We start from the raw sequence: 21,326 nt of genomic DNA on the forward strand, positions 1-21,326 counted from the left end.
TCAGCCATACAAAGTGTATGGCTGAACTCGCACCCGCACATGAGATCGCATGTAATGAAGGAGCAGTGCGCTCCAAATTACATGCGATCTCGCAAACCGCACATGTGTGAACCGGCACTTACAGCAAATGTATGAATATAAAAATTCCCCGGACACACCTTTTGGTTTGCTACTTATAATTGTGACATCTGATACAAAAAAAATCCCCTACCAGTAGGAACAAGACTCTACCTAGTAACAGATGATGTCATCTCCTCCTGATTTTCCATTGGCTGAAGATTTCAGGACTGAGAAACAAACTTCTGGGTTTCAGTTCACCCAGAGGACTGACTTAGACGACTCTGCAGAGATGATCGCAGCTTTTACCGCACTGCTGCTGATATACGGCTCGGTATGGCCATCCGTAACAGGTAACGTGTTTATTTGTCTATATTACTAGCTGTGTACGAGGAATAGGTGATGAAGAATGGGAATTTTCTATTGAATCCTGCATTGTAAATTACCCGTGATCCTGACTATTGTTATTGCTGATTCTAGTTAAAGAGAAAGTAAACTCTCCGTCATAATTTGTACCTATAGGTGCGCCTATAATAAGGCTTACCTACAGGAACTGTAAATATCTCCTATATGTGCACCGTTTACATTACATGCAGTCGATGATGTCATCGGCACATGCGCTGTGAAAGAAGGGCCACCCGTGTTGTTCCTTCCGAGTCCTGTGCCGTGAATGACGTCTCCCCCACGCATGCGCGTGTAGCACTCTCCAATTGGGGGTTGCTTGTAATTGTATGTTCTTCTGTGCCGCTTTGACCCTGTGAACCGTCCAGCCTTCCTGACACTCTAGGTTCAGACATGTTGTGTATACCTTTAAATGACAAACTGACACAATACAGATAGGTTTTACCTCTTTAGCTTTGCTTTACTGAAGAAGAAGGCTTGAAAAGAGTATTAATCAACTAGGCCCTGGATAAACAGTGTAAATATTGGTAAGGGGACACACTGGACACCTTTACTGCCATTGTGCTATGTGCTGGGTGTCCCTGCGCCTTTTAGGAGGATTGGGCTACCTCCAGGCCCACCTGCCCCCTATCTATCCATTAATATGCATGTGCTCCCCCTGCTGGAGACTCTCATAAATGTAGAAGGGTTAGGACTGCAAGTAATACAGGGTGCTGTAAAGAGGCCTTGCAGCTTATGCATGAATTTGCAAAATAGTGCTAACTAAACCCCTGTTATTAACACATACTGTTGGACAGGGTCATTTGGTTGCTAAGCAGACTGGTTGGTGAGTTGAGCAGGGAAATTTCTCTGGTTTTGTTTTTTATGAATCAACACCTTATAAATATATAAAAAGTACAGTAAAACTGCAGGAAAGGGCAAAGCAGGAACACGGATCTATGCCTTCCCCTAGGAAAAGCATCTCCCACACAGTGACCAAGCATTAGCTAGGAACACATTTAAAAGGATTGTAAAGTCTCTGTTCTCATCCTATGCATTAAGGTGAAAAACCTTCTTTGTTGCAGCTCCCCCAGATCCCCCCCCCCTTTTTTTTACCTGAGCCCATCCGATCCAGCGATTTGCACGAGTCCAGTGGCTCCAGCCGCTGTCTCTGTCCTCATTGGATAGATTGATAACAGCAGGAGCCATTGACTCCCGCTGCTGTCAATTAAATCCAGTGACACGGGAGCAGGGGGCAGGGTCGAGTCTCAATGGACGCAGCAGCAGGAATGGGTAGCGCACCCACACAAGTGCCCCCATGGAAAGCGTCTCTCTGTGGGGGCACCCGATTAAGGGGAGGAGCCAGGAGAGCAGACGGGGCACCCCAGAAGAGAAGGATCGTGGATGCTCTGTGCAAAACCCTTCCACAGAGCAGGTGTTTGTTAATTTTATTTTAAAAAAAATCTGAACGTTTACAATCCCATTAACTCTTTGAGCACCCCTGATGTTAACCCCTTCTCAGCCAGTGTCAACAGTACAGTGACAGTGCATATTTTTAGCACTGATCACTGTAATAATGTCACTGGTCTCAAAAAAGTGTCAGTTAGGTGTCCTGACTGTCCGCCACAATATTGCAGTCCTGCTATAAGTCACTAATCTCCGCCATTACTAGTAAAAAATAAAAAATGAAAATACAATATCTCACAAAAGTAAGTACACCCCGCACATTTTTGTAAATATTTTATTATATCTTTTTCATGTGACAACACTGAAGAAATGACACTTTGCTACAATGTAAAGTAGTGAGTGTACAGCTTGTATAACAGTGTACATTTGCTTTCCCCTCAAAATAACTCAACACACAGCCATTAATGTCTAAACCGCTGGCAACAAAAGTGAGTACACCCCTAAGTTAAAATGTCCAAATTGGACCCAATTAGCCATTTTCCCTCCCTGGTATCTTGTGCAGGTGTGTTAAATTTGGTGTTATCGCTCTCACTCTCTAATACTGGTCACTGGAAGTTCAACATGGCACCTCATGGCAAAGAACTCTCATAAAGATGGCCTAGGCTATAAGAAGATTTCCAAGACCCTGAAACTGAGCTGCAGCATGGTGGCCAAGACCATACAGCAGTTTAGCAGGACAGGTTCCACTCAGAACAGGCCTCGCCATGGTTGACCAAAGAAGTTGAGTTACTAAAAAGGTGTAATAGATATCAGCGCAACTAAATAAAGTATTGAAGTATCAAAAAATATTGTGGCTGCAATATCAAAGTGGTGAATCACTACACAGAAAATCAATAAATATATAAAGTGATATCACGCTACAATAAGGTGCTAATAACAAAAAATTGCTGTTCTATTCGAACAGCAAAAAATGCTGTGCAGTGCAAATAACCAAAGTTGCTGGGCTGTGCAAAGGTGCAATAATTAAAAGTGTTGAAGAAATTAAAAGGGTTGTGCAAATGTTGATTGATTTGTTGATATATTCAGTAATTTCTTCAACCCTTTAAATTATTGCACCTTTGCACAGCACAGCAACTTTTGTTATTTGCACTGCGCAGCATTTTTTGCTGTTCGAATAGAACAGCAATTTTTTGTTATTAGCACTTTATTGTAGCGCGATATCACTTTCTATATTTATTCAAAGCAGTTGAGTGCATGTGCTCAGCATCCTATCCAGAAGTTGTCTTTGGGAAATAGACCTATGAGTGCTGCCAGCATTGCTGCAGAGGTTGAAGGGGTGGGGGGGTCAGCCTGCCAGTGCTCAGACCATACGCCGCACACTGCATCAAATTGGTCTGCATGGCTGTCGTCCCAGAAGACAGCCTCTTCTGAAGATGATGCACAAGAAAGCCCACAAACAGTTTGCTGAAGACAAGCAGACTAAGGACATGGATTACTGGAACCATGTCCTGTGGTCTGACGAGACCAAGATAAACGTATTTGGTTCAGATGGTGTCAAGCGTGTGTGGCAGCAACCAGATGAGGAGTACAAAGACAAGTGTGTCTTGCCTACAGTCAAGCATGGTGGTGGGAGTGTCATGGTCTGGGGCTGCAGGAGTGCTGCCGGCACTGGGGAGCTACAGTTCATTGAGGGAACCATGAATGCCAACACGTACTGTGACATACTAAAGCAGAGCATGACCCCCCTCCCTTCAGAGACTGGGCCACAGGGCAGTATTCCAACATGATAACGACCCCAAACACACCTCCAAGATGACCACTACCTTGCTAAAGAAGCTGAGGGTAAAGGTGATGGACTGGCCAAGCATGTCTCCAGACCTAAACCCTATTTAGCATCTATGGGGCATCCTCAAACAGAAGGTGGAGGAGTGCAAGGTCTCTAACATCCCTCAGCTCCGTGATGTCATCATGGAGGAGTGGAAGAGGACTCCAGTGCCAACCTGTGAAGCTCTGGTGAACTCCATGCCCAAAAGGGTTAAGGCAGTGCTGGAAAATAATGGTGGCCACACAAAATATTGACACTTTGGGCCTAATTTGGACATTTTCACTTAGGGGTGTACTCACTTTTGTTGCCAGTGGTTTAGTCATTAATGGCTGTGCGTTGAGTTATTTTGAGGGGACAGTAAATTGACACTGTTATACAAGCTGTACACTCACTACTTTACTTTGTAGCAATGTCATTTCTTCAGTGTTGTCACATGAAAAGATAGAATAAAATATTTACAAAAATGTGAGGGGTGTACTCACTTTTGTGAGATACTGTAAATAAATAGAATTACCCCATAGTTTGTAGATGCTATAATTGTTGCGAAAACCAATCAATAAACGCCTATTGGGGTTTTTATTTTTTTTTTTACCACAAATATGTAGCAGAATACATATTGGCCTAAATTGATGAAGATTTTTTAAATTTTTTTATTGGATATGTTTTATATCACAAAGTAAAAAATATTGATTTTTTTTTAAATAATTTTTTTGTTTATAGCACAATAAATTAAAACATAGAGGTGATCAAATACCACCAAAATAAAGCTCTATTTGTAGGAAAAAAAGGACATGCATTATATTTGTGTACAGCGTCGCAATTGTCAGTTAAAGTAACGCAGTGCCGTATCGCAAAAAATGGCCTAGTCATGAAGGGGGGTAAATCTTCCAGAGCTGAAGTGGTTAATGCCCAACTGCTAGACATATGCGTCTGTAGCGTGCTGGGGTTCTGTGCTGAGAGCATGCGCACTGCACGTTCCCAGCACACTGCCCGAGCTGTCACCAATCGGGATCAGGAGCTAGCAGGGAGGGCTTCTGATCATGTGACTGTGTATAAACCAATCACAGAAATCACGTGATCAGGACACAGCTCTGCCCTCCTGGCTTTAAAGCTGGGCTGCTGGGAGGCTGCGGGAAGGCGACGCTCCCGACTCTCCCTGGTTTCAGGGGACTGTCCCTGATTTGGAACAAAGTCCCTCTGTCCCTCTTTCCTCCTCATTTGTCCCTCATTTTGGCCTCATTTATAAAGTTGTATAAAAAAATGCATTTTTTATCTTTTAAAAAGTGTTTCCCTGAGCTAATCCTTTCATACAATTTCTAAATTGTTGCATTTGTAAATTTCAAAAGCCAAAATAAAGGAATAGTGGTGGAAAAAAAGTGCTTGTGGGTTTAATTAATCTTTTTTTTTTTTTTTTTTTTTGTATAATTCTTTAACCACTTTAAGACCAGAAGGATTTGCCCCCTTCCTGACCAGGCCCTAGTTTGCGATTCGGCACTGCGTTACTTTAACGGACAATTGCGCAGTCGTGCGAAGCTGTACCCAAATAAAATTGATGTCCTTTTTTTCCCACAAATAGAGCTTTCTTTTGGTGGTATTTGATCACCTGTGTGATTTTTATTTTTTGCGCTATAAAAAAAAAGAGCGACAATTGTGAAAAAAAAAAAAAAAACAATATTTTTCACATTCTGCTATATGACATTCTCAAAAAAAAATGTAAAAATCTAAATTTTTTAACATTTTAAGCCAATTTGTTTTCTGCTACATATTTTTGGCAAATAAAATCGCAATAATGTAAGCGTATTTTGATTGGTTTGCGCAAAAGTTATTGTGTCTACTAACTATGGGAAAGATTTCTGTCATTTTTATTGTTTTTTTTTTTTAAGTAAAAACTAGCTTCTAGGCGGCGATCTTCTTTTTTTTTGCGGGACTGCGATATTGCGGCGGACAGATCGGACCCCTGACTGACATTTTTAACACTTTTGGGGGCAGTGTTAATTTCGTCGACTAAAACCGACTAAAACGTTTTCGTCGACTAAATTAACACAATTTTAGTCTACTAAAATACGACTAAAACTAAAATAATTCAGATGACTAAAATACGACTAAAACTAAAATAGCATTTTAGTCAAAAGACTAAAATACGACTAAAACTAAAATAATTCAGATGACTAAAATACGACTAAAACTAAAACACTTGCAGAAGACTAAAATGGGACTAAAACTAAAATGCCATTTTAGTCCTAAGACTAAGACTAAAACTAAATTGAAATTTGCTGCCAAAATTAACACTGTTTGGGGGGCCAAAAAATATGCACTGTGACTGTAATAATGACACTGGCAGGGAAGGGGTTAACACTGTGGGTGATCAAGGGGTTAAATGTGACCCTAGGGGAGTGATTCTAACTGTGGGGGGTGTGGCTTCTGAAATGATCACAGAGACATACAATCCTATATAGAAGGATCACAGGGGCTCTATAATCATTCCAGGGAGAAGAACGGTCGGCTGTGTTTACAACATCTGACCGTCCTCTCTCAGCGGGGACCAATCGCGGGTGTCAGGCGGCAATCAGAGCCACCTGCCCGCTGCATTGGCTTCCCCGCTGACGAGTGGGGGGGGGGGGGGAGCACACCGCTGGCGGCGTGCGCTTGCCCCCTAGCCTCTTGAGAGCGAGCGCCGTACATGTACGGCGATTTGCCCGGGAGCGGCTGTCTGCCACAGTATAACTGCGGTAGTGAAGCGTTTAAGGGAGGCGGGGCAGGGTGGCAGGGGGTGTGTCCTATGCTTACATACTTTTGGTAATATTTGTTCCCTCGTTCCCATCTCAAAAAGTTGGGAGGCTGCGGGAAGGGGTTGAGTGAGGGCAGATGGGGAGAGTGAGTGGAGTGATCCTTCAGGCTCGGCTCACACTGCTGCGACCCCAAAGTTGTGTGATTTTGCATTACAACTTGCTTGCTTTGATGTGACTTTGATGTTTTGCCATTTTGCCCAATGATAACAATAAAGTGTGATGCATATTATTAAACTCACAAAACTCTCTAAAGTTGCAGCAAAAGTCACAAAGATAAGACAAAGAAACCAATTCCTTGCGACTCTCGTGAATTTAACATTGCGGTCTAAGGCATATGTCGCAAGGAAGATGCAGAAAAGTAGCGCAGGAACTATTTTCTTATTACTGTGATTTGAGTCACAGAAATTAAGACAGCAGCCATTGAAATGAAGGTGTACTGACTTGTCATGCGACTTTCTGACACATGAGAAGTCGCAGTAGTGTGAACCAGGGCTTACTGTTACATATGAGACAGATTGCAGCAAACTGGAAGTTCATCGCAGTGAGGAGGAGGTGGCATCAGGTTTTTCCATGAGAAACGTGTAGCGCATTCCACATAGGAGATGCTGATGAATTGGGATCCCCCACCCTGCACAGCCAGGCACACAGAATTTTCACAGGTGAGTCAGTGAACAGCCCAGCAGTTTGTTTTTGTAGTTTATTGAGGGAATAAAACTTGGATGGGGATTGGGTATTATGGAATGCCCACTTGACTACAGAATTTTTCAGGGATAACTTTCCTAAATACAGTCTATTGACACTCCTCTGATCCCAGCACCCCCACTTCAGGCACTGACAGCCTGCCTGGCTGCAGCTGCCTCTCTCACTAGCCCTCCTGGATACTTCCCACAGTCCTCCCAGACTGCCGTGCATCCAGGCGGGTATTCTTCCATGTGTTTTAGAGGATCCTTCCAGTACCCGAGCCCCAGGCCTGCGCTCACCACCCCCCAGACTAGGGGTACCCTCAAGGGCCACTGACAGCCTCTCCAGCACTTCTTCTCCAACTTCCACCCAACTGCCCCTGCTGGCATGACCCAGGAGTATTTAGGAGGTGCCTGCCCCCTGCCAGCCCACTTGCTTGGGATAGGCTGGGGCCCGGTTAAATACTCCAGGCAGCTCCTCCTAAACTCCACCCTTCTCTCCTGGAAGCTTCTCCAAGGTTCCAGGGAGCAGAGGGAGTTACTGGAGATGCTGCTTGATGAGTAATCCAGCCTAACACTCACCAGCCCACTTGGCTGACTCATGGAGAACTCCTGGACGTGCTGACTCTCTCCCGCTGTCCTAACACCTGCTCCCGTGCATCCAGACAAGGATTCCTCCGTGTTTTGTAGAGGATTCCTTTGGTACCCGAGCCCCAGGCCTGAAGTCACCCCCCCCCCAGACTAGGGGGTACCCTCAAGGGCAACCAACATCCTCCTCAGCACTCCTTCTCCATCTTCCACCCGACTGTCCTCTGCTGGCATGACCCAGGAGAATTTAAGAGATGCCCACCCCCCCAGCCCACTTGCTGGGATTGGCTGAAGCCCTGCTTAATGCTCCAGGCAGCCCCTCCTAAACTCCACCCTCTACTTCTGGAAGCTTCTCCAAGGTTCCAGAGAGCAGAGGTAGTTACGGGAGATGCTGCTTGATGAGTTATTCAGCCTCCTGGAGTCACTCAATCCTGACACAGATTCAAGCCTCAGGCCACATTTACCTGCACAAAGTTACAGCCAAAGTCACAAAGATAATACAAAGAAAGATGCAGAAAAGTAGTACAGGACCTATTTTTTTATCGCTGTGATTTGAGTCGCAAAAATTAAGACAGCACCCATTGAAATGAAAGTGTATTGACTTGTCATGATGAGGCTTTCTGATGCATGAGAAGTTGCAGCAGTGTGAACCAGGGCTTACTGCTATATATGAGACAGATTGCAGCACACTGGAAGTTCACCGCAGTGAGGAGGAGCCGGCATCAGGTTTTCCATGAGAAATAGAAGATCTGCTTTAAATTAGACCCCCCCCCTCCCCTTTCTACTTTCTCTTCAAAATCTGCATAAACCATTAAAATCGATGCATTATGAATATGAAACTTCCTTAGGCCATTGTCGCTTTTTCCCTTTGCTGTGCTTGTTTTCCCATTTCTCTTGTGCTCCTCCCATCATCGTAGGCCTGCATCTTTTTCTGGGTTTCTTTGCTGGCCCACCGATGACTTCTGCACACATGCCTGGAAATCAGCATTTCTTCTCCCTTGTGATCCCTACCTGTAAAATATCAGGAGCTCTCACAGCTTTAAATGATCTCCCAGAAATACAGGGGTGACGTAACCTTCCCAGGGGCCATCAGTGTTGCTGGGGCTTTGTCACCGCTGCATTAAGGAAGCCGGACGTGTAAAAGAAGTAAGAATATAACATATACTGAACAAAATTATAAACGCAACACTTGTTTTTGCCCCCATTTTTCATGAGCTGAACTCAAAGATCTAAGAAAACCGGGATTTATCTGTGAAGAGAACACCTCTCCAAAGTACCAGATGCCATCGAATGTGAGCATTGCCCACTCAAGTCGGTTACAACAAAAAACCGGAGTCAGGTCGGAACCCCGAAGAGGACGACGAGCATGCAGATGAGCTTCCCTGAGACGGTTTCTGAGAGTTTGTGCAGAAATTCTTTGGTTATTATTATTATACAGGATTTATATAGCGCCAACAGTTTGCGCAGCGCTTAACAAATGAAGGCAGACATTACAGTTACAATACAATTTGGAACAAAAGGAATCAGAGGGCCCTGCTCGTTAGAGCTTACAATCTAAAATATGCAAACCGATTGTTGCAGCGGCTGTCCGGGTGGCCGGTCTCAGATGATCTTGGAGGTGAAGATGCTGGATGTGGAGGTCCTGGGCTTGTGTGGTTACACATGGTTGCGAGGCCGGTTGGATGCACTGCCAGATTCTCTGAAACGCCTTTGGAGACAGTTTAGGGTAGAGAAATGAACATTCAATTCATGGGCAACAGCTCTGGAGGACATTCCTGCAGTCAGCCAATTGCACGCTTCCTCAAAACTTGCGACTAGGGTTGAGCGAACACGGACTGTATTATTCAGGTCCGTACCGGATAATTGGATTTTTGTTACCCGGACACGGACCAGAAAACTTTACTGTATATTCGGGTTTAAAATCCGTGTTCGGTAATTTTATTTCCTGTTTTGTATGTAATGGCACGCTTTTAATGGCGCGGTTTCAACAGCCAATATCAACAAGCGTTTACCTGGTGTGCCATAGAAGCCATCACAGCTATGCCTACTAATGGCATGGCTGTGATTGGCCAGCTGAAGCATGTGACCCAGGTCTTTATAAGCTAGAGACACAGCGCGGTGTGCGTCAGTCTGCTGTAGTGTAGGGAGAGAGCACACACAACGGTGCTGGCTGCTGCTGATTAGGGACAGACAGGAAAAAAAAACATTGTGGCTGAAAAGAATGTAGGGACAGGTTGAAGTGTAGGCAGGGAAAGATAGAAAAGCATTTTAGGGACAGGCTGGAGAGGTTAGGCAGGGACAGATAGGAGACACAGGACAGAACAATCGTCCGTTAGCGATCTACATCGATTTTACAGTGTGGGGGGTGGTGCAGTGAAAGATCTTTTTGCCCTCACTTGAGCCCACTGAGGAGGAGGAGTGAGAAAAAAATATATTTTTATCAGTCTGTTGTGTGCAGCGTTCAGCTATATTTTACTACAGATTGCTGTTCTAATCTGCTATTTAAAAATTACAAATTTAAAGGGGAATTTTTTTTTTTTCCCTTCATAGCCTGCTGCTATAAAACATAAAACATTTTGCTGCCATTTGCAGCACTCTAGCCCTTTCCATTGTTTTTTTAGAGCCATTTTAGTGCCTGAAAGTTCAGGTCCCCAATGACTTCAAAGGGGTTCGGTGTCCGGGTCAAGTTCGGAAAAAGTCCGGGTCACGGACCCGGACTTTTTTTTCAAGTTCGGCCGGACCCACCAAACACGGACATCCAGGTGTCCGCTCAACTCTACTTGCGACATCTGCGACCGTGTGATAAAACTGCACATTTTAGAGTGGCCTTTTATTGTGGCCAGCCTAAGGCCCCTTTCACACTTGCGGACCGTTCAGATCTGCCTGTCAGTTTTTCAGGCGGATCTGAATGGATGCCCCATGCATCTCTATGGGGTATCAGATGTCAGCGGAGACATGTCCGCTGACATCTGATCCAATCCATCAAATCCAGACGAATGGAAACCCTATTTTTCATCCGTCTATCGGATCGGATGAGAACGGACAGGTGGTCCATTCTCATCCGATTCCCCTATAGAGGAGAGCGGGGATCTGACACTTCCTTCTCCGCACACGGAGTGGAGACGGAGCTGTCACCCGCCTGCTCAGCGGGGGATCAGTGGATCGATGCCCCGCTGAGCAGCACGGCTCTGTCGACAGAACGGAGCCGCGTGAAAGGGGCCTTGGGCACACCTGTGCAATAATCATGCTGTCTAATCAGCATCTTGATACGCCACACCTGTGAGGTGGATGGATTATCTCAGCAAAGAAGAAGTGCTCACTAACACAGATTTAGACAGATTTGTGAACAATATTTGAGAGAAATAGGCCTTTTGTGTACATAGAAAAAGTCTTAGATCTTTGAGTTCAGCTCATGAAAAATGGGGGCAAAAAAAAAAAGTGTTGCATTTAAAATTGACATAGTTACATAGTTTGTGAGGTTGAAAAAAGACATCAGTCCATTCAGTTCAACCTATGATGTGCGTGTGTGTGTTTGCTGTTAACTGTACATTGTATACCCCTGTATGTTGTGGTCTTTAAGGTGCCCATCTAATAGTTTTTTGAAACTATCAATGCTCCCTGCTGATACGACTGCTTGTGGAAGAGAATTCCACATCCTTGCACACACTCCCTCCAATCACAGCCTGCCTCTGGCACATACCCCCTCCAATCACAGCCTACCTCTGGCACACGCCCTCTCCAATCAAAGCCTGCCCCTGGCACACACCCCTTCCAATCACAGCATGTCCCTGGAACACACCCCCTCCAATCACAACCTGCCTATGGCACACACCCTCAAATCACAGCCTTCCTCTGGCACACGCCCCCTCTAAACAGCCTGCCTCTAGCATACACAGCCTCCAATCACAGCCTGCCTTTGGCACACACAACCTCGTATCGCAGCCTGCCTCTGGCACACACCCCTCCAATCATAGCCTGCCTCTGGCACACAAAGCCTCCAATCACAGCCTGCCTCTGGCATCCCTCCCCCCAATCACAGCCTGCCCCTGACACACCCAGCCTCCAATCACAGCCTGCCTCTAGCACACAACCCCCTCCAATCAAAGCCTGCCTCTGGCACACAAATGCCTCGTTTCCACTGAGTGGTACGGTACGGTTCGGTTCAGTACGGTACGGTTCGGTACGGTACACATTGCGTTTCCACTGCCAATAGTACCCTTTTCATGATAGGCGTGGTGTAGCTGGTCACAGCAGGAAAGCTGTGATAGACGATTCTCTGTCAACCAATCAAAGTTCTGCAGAGTGTAGCTCCACCCAGTTGGTACGGGTCTAATGTGCTTGGTACCCCAACGAAAGGGTACCAAAAAGTGGTACGGTACGGTTCGGAATTAGGGTACCATTCATAATGGAAACGGCATAAATAGCGTACCGTACCGAACCGAACCGTACCAGAAAGCTCAGTGGAAACGCGCCAAAAGCCTCCAATCACAGCCTGCCTCTAGCACCCCCTCCCCCTAATCACAGCCTGCCTCTGACACACCCAGCCTCCAATCACAGCCTGCCTCTGGCACACACCCCCTCCAATCACAGCCAGCCTCTTGAACACGCCTATGCAATGTTCCTCTTGCATCTATATGTCCTGTTAAAAGTCCTTGGCTACCATTATTGTTGTTTGTATATGCTGAATTCAGAAATGAGGGCATATAACACACAGTGTATTGGATAACCCACATATTATATGTACTCTTGAACACGCCCTCTGCTTATATAGAGCCTGCATCTTGCCTCAGGCTGAACATACTATGGAATAAAGGCACGCTGATTGTCTGCACAGGGTCCTGTAACACCACCACCCACTATCAGGAAGAAGAGATGCATGGTCTTTTTAAAGTAATACTAAACACACACTGTTTAATTTACATTGTCCCTTTTATATCTGTATATGGATAGTAGCACTATAATTATTTAAATTAAAAAAAAATCTAAGTACCGTATATACTCGAGTATAAGCCGAGTTTTTCAGCATGTTTTTTCATGCTGAAAGTGCCCCCCTCGGCTTATACTCAAGTCACTGGCTTCACTGTGTTTTTAAAAATGGCGCCTCTCGGCGCCAACGTGTCACTGCGCATGTGTGGCATGCCCGGGAATAGCCGAACGTGTTCGGCCTTTCCCGAGCATCGGCGGCACATTTGCGGTGACGTAGTATTGGCGCCGGGCGGCGCGATTTTTAAATCGAAAGCGACTCACCGACAGATAAGTGAGAATCCTCCGCAGCCCCTGCATTTCCTCATGCAGTGCTGCTGGCATGGTACAGGACATTCTCCTGTACCATGCCGACAGCACTGCATCTCCTGTGCCATGCCTGTACCTACTGTGCCATGCCTGTACATACTGTGCCATGCCTTTACATACTGTGCCATGCCTATACCTACTGTGCCATGCCTATACCTACTGTGCCATGCCTGTACATACTGTGCCATGCCTATATCTACTGTGCCATGCCTGTACATACTGTGCCATGCCTGTACATACTGTGCAATGCCTTTACATACTGTGCCATGCCTGTACTTACTGTGCCATGCCTATACCATCACCTGTGCTATGCCTATACCATCACCTGTGCTATGCCTATACCATCACCTGTGCCATGCCTACACCATCTCCTGTACCATGACCTGTGACATGCCTGTACCATGACCTGTGACATGCCTGTACCATGAACTGTGCCCTAACCTGTGCCATGCCCTTACCATGACCTGTGCAATGCCTATACTATGACCTGCGCCCTCTCCTGTATCATGCCGCAGCCCCTGTTTTGTGTCTTGTAGTGGTACAGTTGGGTCCAGTAGCTGCTGCATTTCCCACCCTAGGATTATACTCGAGTCAATACGTTTTCCCACTTTTTTGTGGTAAAATTAGGGGTTTCGGCTTATATTCGGGTCGGCTTATACTCGAGTATATACGGTACCTTTTTCCTGTGTGATATACAGCTGTCATATGACCCTGCTCTCTCTCACAGCCTGTCTGCAGGGAAACATAAGCAGGAGGAACTTCTAGTCCTCTGCTGCTGGTCACATGTTGAAAATAAAAAAATAGCTTTTGGAATACAGAATAAAAAATAAATAATACCAATAAACTGTTTTAAATCATACATATTTGAAATCAAATCTTTAATATTTTTGGCAATAACATGGTGTGGGCAGATTCTTGCCAGTCACAGGCTGTGCCGCACCCCTCCAGCGCCCCTCCAGCCTGTGTCTTAGAATAAGAGGGAGGTGAAGCCTCTATCAATCTACATGTAATATCTCACCCCCATTGTGTTTAGCTGGTGAGTGGCCATGGAGAGGGAGGGAGGGAGTGGGCTGTTATTTACCAATGTGTATACACACTCTATAGTCACATGAGCTGCTCAGATGTGATAGGAGGGAGGAGATGCTCTGCATAGAAACTCACTGACAACTGAGCATCTGCAGAGCTGCCAGCACTGCTCTGCAAAATCCCCAACTGCATCGGGGACATGGACAGAAGGGGGAGATAGAGAGCAACAGGGGCAAGCAGGTTTTTTACAGAATACAGAAAAAGAATCTCACAGTGACTGAGTGAGTATGAACAGCATGTAATACACCATTTATTGAGGTTTTTATGATGTGGGTTTAGTTAAAAAATGTAAGAAAGATAATTTCTGAAACTAAGCAAAGCATCTATGTAATATTAGATAGTATTGTTATTGTAGTATTATATTGTATAAATATTATAGTATTAGAGTGTATCATTATTATAGTATTCGATTGTATTATTATTGTAGTATTATAGTATCAATATTATAGTAATAGATTGTATCATTTTTGTACTATTGTATTGTATAATTATTATATTATATTGTATCATTTTTTATAGTATTAGATTGTATCATTATTGTAGTATTGTGAAAGTAATGTTGTATTAGATTGCATCATTATTGTACTTAGATTATATTATTATTGTAGTATTAGATTGTTTCATTATTGCAGTATTAGATTGTATTGTTATTGCACTATTAGTTTGTATCATTTTTGTAGCATTAGAATGTATCATTATTGTAGCATTAGACTTTATAAGTATTGCAGTATTAGATTGTATCATTATTGTAGTTTAATATTGTATTATTATTGTAGTATTAGAATGTATCATTATTGTAGTATTAGATTTTATCATTATTGTAGTATTAGATTGTATTATTATTGTAGTTTAATATTGTATTATTATTGTAGTATTAGAATGTATTATTATTATTGTAGTATTAGATTGTATCAGTATTGCAGTATTAGATTGTATCGTTATTGTAGTTTTTAGGTTGTATTATTATTATTGTAGTATTAGATCGGATTGTTATTGTAGTATTAGATTGTATCATTATTGCAGTTATCAATTGTATCAGTATTGCAGTATTAGATTGTCGTTATTGTATTATTAGATTGTATCGTTATTGTAGTATTAGATTGTATCATTATTGTAGTATTGGATTGTATTATTATTATAGTGTTAGATTGTATTGATATTATAGTATTAGATTGTATTGATATTGTAGTATTAGATTGTATTATTATTGTAGTATTAGATTGTATTATTATTGTAGTATTAGATTGTATTATTATTATAGTATTAGATTGTATTATTATTGTAGAATTAGATTGTATTATTATTGTAGTATTAGATTGTATTGTTATTGTAGAATTAGATTATATTATTATTGTAGTATTAGATTGTATTATTATTGTAGTATTAGCGCCGGTTCACACTACCGCGACGCTACTTCCAGGGGCGACCTCCGAGATCGCGGTGCGAGCAGCGCGCCGCGACCTCGGAGCGGCCGCCACGGACTTCATAACATTGAAGTCTATGGCGGTCGCCTCCTGGTCGCCCCAAAGAAGCTCCGGACCCTTTTTCTAAGTCGGAGCGACTTGTGTCGCTCCTATTAGAATGGGTCCGCAGCTTCCCTATGGGAGGCGACCTGCGGCGACCTGTGAGGCGACCAGGTCGCCTCACAGGTCGCCTTAGTGTGAACGGGGGCTTAGATTGTATTATTATTATTATAGTATTAGATTGTATTATTATTATAGTATTACATTGTATTATTATTATAGCATTAGATTGTATTATTATTGTAGTATTAGATTGTATTATTATTATAGTATTAGATTGTATTATTATTATAGTATTAGATTGTATTATTATTGTAGTATTAGATTGTATCATTATTGTAGTATTAGATTGTATTATTATTATAGTATTAGATTGTATTATTATTATAGTATTAGATTGTATTATTATTGTAGAATTAGATTGTATTATTATTGTAGTATTAGATTGTATTGTTATTGTAGAATTAGATTGTATTATTATTGTAGTATTAGATTGTATTATTATTGTAGTTTTAGCGCCGGTTCACACTACCGCGACGCTACTTCCAGGGGCGACCTCCGAGATCGCGGTGCGAGCAGCGCGCCGCGACCTCGGAGCGGCCGCCACGGACTTCATAACATTGAAGTCTATGGCGGTCGCCTCCTGGTCGCCCCAAAGAAGCTCCGGACCCTTTTTCTAAGTCGGAGCGACTTGTGTCGCTCCTATTAGAATGGGTCCGCAGCTTCCCTATGGGAGGCGACCTGCGGCGACCTGTGAGGCGACCAGGTCGCCTCACAGGTCGCCTTAGTGTGAACGGGGGCTTAGATTGTATTATTATTATTATAGTATTAGATTGTATTATTATTATAGTATTACATTGTATTATTATTATAGCATTAGATTGTATTATTATTGTAGTATTAGATTGTATTATTATTATAGTATTAGATTGTATTATTATTATAGTATTAGATTGTATTATTATTGTAGTATTAGATTGTATCATTATTGTAGTATTAGATTGTATTATTATTATAGTATTAGATTGTATTATTATTATAGTATTAGATTGTATTATTATTATAGTATTAGATTGTATTATTATTGTAGCATTAGATTGTATTATTATTGTAGTATTAGATTGTATTATTATTATAGTATTAGATTGTATTATTATTGTAGTATTAGATGAGGAAAGATATTCTTCTGTGACAATGCAATGATTTATCACTCGATAGCACATTCATTTAATACATTTTTCTTGCAGGTTATGTGATGCAGGAGACTTCACTGTGCGGAATCGGCGATAAAAAGGAAGGAAACATCATATTTAATTATCAGATTACTTTCAATCGCCAATTATTTCTGTATTATGTTGAGAGCACCAAACTATTTTATGGGTGTGATGGCTATTGCATTCCCCAGATGCAGCAGGTCTCAGACTATGTTGCCCAACTGTTGAACAAAAGCCCAAAGTGGTTGGACCTAGTAGGAAGAGAGGAAGGACGGTGCAAGCAGGAGGTTAGGACCTTCTGGAACAAGACAGTGGAAAGGAAAGGTGAGTTCCTCTGACAGCTGCTTGGAGACTGGGATCACTATATCCCTCTACATAGAAGGATGTTATTATCAGATCAGGATTTAGATTTTCCACCCCTGTTGCCCCCCCCCCCCTGTGCTGCTGCATGCATTTCATATTTTATACATTCAGGGATCTGTCAGCTGATGATAGCCATTAGTGGGGCACCGAAATTTTCAGCCGCAAATGGGCCTGTTCCATTTTGGCCAAAAATGGGTTAAAGATACCGAAATTAATGATGGCTGCCGTGGGCGCAGCGCAGGTTTCAAAAGTCCCGCCTCTGGTCAGCGGCCCGCCTCCCGGTAATGTCACTACTACGACTATGTGGATTGCCATCATTGGGGTGAGGGGAGCGCTGAGGCGGGGGGGGGGGGGGGGGGCTGAGGCGAGGTTAACAATGATATTTGTATTATGCAGCATGAGGGGGTTAATGTATTGCCAATGCTGGTCACTGATGCATTAGTGACCGACCAGTGGCAGTTAATTAACCCCTTTGTGCTGCATTAGGGCAACCAGTATCAGTGTCAGTGCAACCAGTGTTAATTAACACTGATACTGGTTCACTAATGCAGCACAAAGGGGTTAATTAACTGCCATTGGTCGGTCACTAATGCATCAGTGACCAGCAGTGGCAATATATTAACCCCCTTATGCTGCATAATACAAATATCATTGGTAATTAAATTAACCACTTGCCAACCCATCACAGTACATATACTGCGATAGGGTGGCAGCGACAGGTGTACGTCGCTGCCTGTTTTTGGTGTATGCCCCTGTTCTATCTATTTTAAAATCATTTGGGGGAAAAAAAGTCATTTTCGGTTTCAGTTTCGGGTTTCGGCCAAGGGCATCCTGCATTTTCTGGTTCGGCCCAGAATTTTCATTTCGGTGCATCCCTAATAGCCATTCCTACAAGTTCCCCTGATGAAGTAGACTGGATCCATGGAACGCGTAGAGAAGCGAAGGCATACGTAAGTCACATGCTCATATGTAAATGGTATTCGAACAACACATGTGAGGTATCGCCGTGAATGACAGAGTGAGAACAATAATTCTAGTGCTCCTCTGTAACTCTAAACAGGTAACCTGTAAAGGCATTTAAAGCGTCACTTATGTAGATTTTTAGGTACCGTAGTTTGTCGCCATTCCATAAGCATGCGCAATTTTAAAGTGTGACATGTTAGGTATCTATTTACTCGGTAATGCAAAAAGTGGTCACCGCCTCCACCTATAACTGGTCTTAATGGTCTTAATGGTATGGAGCACTGGAAGGGCGGACAGGTCGATTCGGTTGGTCGCTGGCTGGTTGGTAAGTTGTGACTGGAAATCTCTTCGTTTTTTTTCATCTATATACTCGGCCCAACACCATCTTTCCCATTATACAAAAAAATTAGAGTAACTATTGTTTTTGTTTTTTTTTAATTCATTAAAGTGTATTTTTTTCCAAAAAATTGCTTTTGCAAACCACTGTACAAATACCATGTGACATAAACAATCACCATTTTATTCCCTAGGGTCTCTGATAAAAAAAAAAATGTTTCATTTTCTACCAAAAATACTGATACTGATCATAATACTTATCTAAACTTTTACACAAAAAGTGCCAGAAAAAGCCTGGTCTGCAAGTGGTTAATTGTTGACTAGAGAGCGAAACGCGTCTAAGGAATCTCTCCTGTGGGTCCTGTGTGCAATTGGTTGCCATTTTTATGTATTACATTGTAGCCTGACAAGCTGTTTTATAGGATCTGCACCAGTTTATTACATGTTTACTGATATCAGTGATAGGAGCATTAGAGCGGTACTTTTTCTGTTTGTCTATATGAATATACTGTAATATGTGGTTTGATGAAGTCCGCTTAACCACTTCTGGACCGGAAGGATTTCCCCCTTAATGACCAGGCCATTTTTTGCGATTCTGCACTGCGTTACTTTAACGAACGTGGTCGTGTGACGCTGTACCCAAATAAAATTGATGTCCTTTTTTTCCCACAAATAGAGCTTTCTTTTTTTGGTATGTAACCAAAAAAAGAGCGACAATTTTGAAAAAAAAAAAAAAACAATCATTTTAACATTCTGCTATATAACATTCCCAAAAAAAAAAAAAGTAAAAATCAACATTTTATAACATTTTAGGCCAATTTGTTTTCTGCTACATATTTTTGGTAAAAAAAAAATCGCAATAATCGTAATTTGATTGGTTTGCGCAAAAGTTATCGCGTCTACTAACTACGGGAAAGATTTATGTCATTTTTATTGTAATTTTAATAGTAATGGCGGCGATCTATGATTTTTAGCGTGAACTGTGACATTGCGGTGGACAGATTGGACCCCTAACTTACATTTTTGACACTTTTGGGAGTACCAGTGACATTACTATAGTAATCAGTGCTAAAAATATGCACTGGTACTGTAGTAATGCTTTGGCAGGGAAGGGGTTAACCCTGTGGGCAATCAAAGGGTTAAATGTGTACCTAGGGGAGTGATTCTAACTGTGGGGGGGATGGGCTTGTGAAATTATCACAAAGACCTGTGATCCTATATAGAAGAATCACATGGGTTCTGTGATCATTTCAGGGAGAAGAACGGTCGGCTGTGTTTACAACAGCTGACCGTCCTTCTCTCTCAGCAGGGAGCGATCGTGGATGACTGGCGGCAGTCTGAGCCGCCTGCCCGTGCATCAGCTTCCCCACTGACGAGCCCCCTAGCCCCTCAGGTCTCTATGGTCATCCCACAAGCCACGCCCCCCCCACAGCTAGAAACCCCCCCCCCCACATTTAACCCCTTGATCACCCACAGTGTTAACCCCTTCCCTGCCTGTGTCATTAGTACAGTAACTGCATATTTTTAGCACTGATTACTGTAGTAGTATCACTGGTGTAGTGATATATTATTATTCGTAGTGGTAGTATTAATTAATTATTAATTTGCAACAACTGGTACCCCCAAAAGTGTCAAAAATGTCAGTTGGGGTCCAATCTGTCTGCCACAATGTCGCAGTCCCAGAAAACAAATCGCAGATCGCCGCCATTACTACTAAAAAAAATAAAAAATGACATAAATCTTTCCTGTAGTTAGTAGACACGATAACTTTTGTGCAAACAAATCAAAATACGCTTATTGTGATTTTTTTTTTTTTTTACCAAAAATATGTAGCAGAAAAAAAATTGGCCTAAAATGTTAAAAAAAATAGATTTTAAATTTTTTTTTTTTTTGGGAATGTTATATAGCAGAATTCGAAAAATATTGTTTTTTTTCCCCAGAATTATCGCTCTTTTTTTGTTTATAGCGCAAAAAATAAAAATCGCACAGGTGATCATATACCACCAAAAGAAAGCTCTCTTTGTGGGAAAAATAGGACATCAATTTTATTGGGGTACAGCGTCGTACGGCCGCGCAATTGTCAGTTAAAATAACGCAGTGCTGAAACGCAAAATATAGCCTGGTCAGGAAGGGGGCAAATCCTTCTGGTCTTAAAGTGGTTAAACATCTGTTCACCAGCACTAGTGGGAGATATTGAAGGGTGCTCCTGTGTGTAGGAACTGATGTAATAGTTCCTTCACACATGGTTGCATTTTTTTTTTCCTGTGGGGGTTCAGCTTTCTCAAATTCTTGAAAAATAAATAAATCAGTAAGTGCGCTGCCTGCCACAAGATGGCGCCTTTTGTGCCTGCTCAGTAAGGTTGGCTATTATTCAATCTTAGTGTGCAAACTGAACAGGCATAAAGGACGCCATCTGGTGGCAGGCAGCGCATTCACTGATTTTTTTTTAACTTTTAACCTTTGTGAAATTTTTGAAATATTTCTGAGTGGTAAAACCAAAAAGAAGTGGTGCGCCTCAGTGCTGCTGATCTCCTCCTAGTCTTTTTCAGTAACTTCCTGTTTACCTGTACACGCTCCTGCAAACCATTACTCTGGAATGGCTTCTTGCTAGTGATAATTGTGGACTGTGCCTGTGCAATATATCTGCACAGCCATTAGTAGTCTGTACAGGGGCACATGTGATAGGGTGGCTACACAGGAGGACAATTGAGAGATATGGATAGTGTTGTCACCCTATAACAGGAAGTGCCTTAACAAGGACTTTCATGGCAGGATCAGCAGGTATTATTCTAAAGTGGTTCTAAAGGCTGTTGATTTTTTAC

General features: G+C 42.6%; 1 protein-coding gene across 5 annotated transcripts in view; it reads left to right on the forward strand.

The window, feature by feature from the left end:
• Positions 1 to 241: 241 nt before the first annotated feature.
• The window catches only part of LOC309559447 (HLA class II histocompatibility antigen, DM beta chain-like), a gene marked incomplete at its 5' end in the record, with an annotated part of 164,143 nt that continues 143,058 nt past the window's right edge, over positions 242 to 21,326 (forward strand). For 3 of the 5 annotated variants that reach the window (XM_082262711.1, XM_082262712.1, XM_082262710.1), the window contains 2 exons: positions 242 to 410; positions 16,876 to 17,166. In XM_082262711.1, the coding sequence (XP_082118837.1) occupies positions 242 to 410; positions 16,876 to 17,166 (460 nt within the window). The remainder of the gene's footprint in view (positions 411 to 16,875; positions 17,167 to 21,326) is intronic. The other 2 variants (XM_082262713.1, XM_082262714.1) reach the window with 2 other exon arrangements.

This window comes from Pelophylax lessonae (genome assembly GCF_965119305.1).
Source record: "Pelophylax lessonae genome assembly, chromosome: 7".
Lineage (NCBI taxonomy): Eukaryota > Metazoa > Chordata > Amphibia > Anura > Ranidae > Pelophylax > Pelophylax lessonae.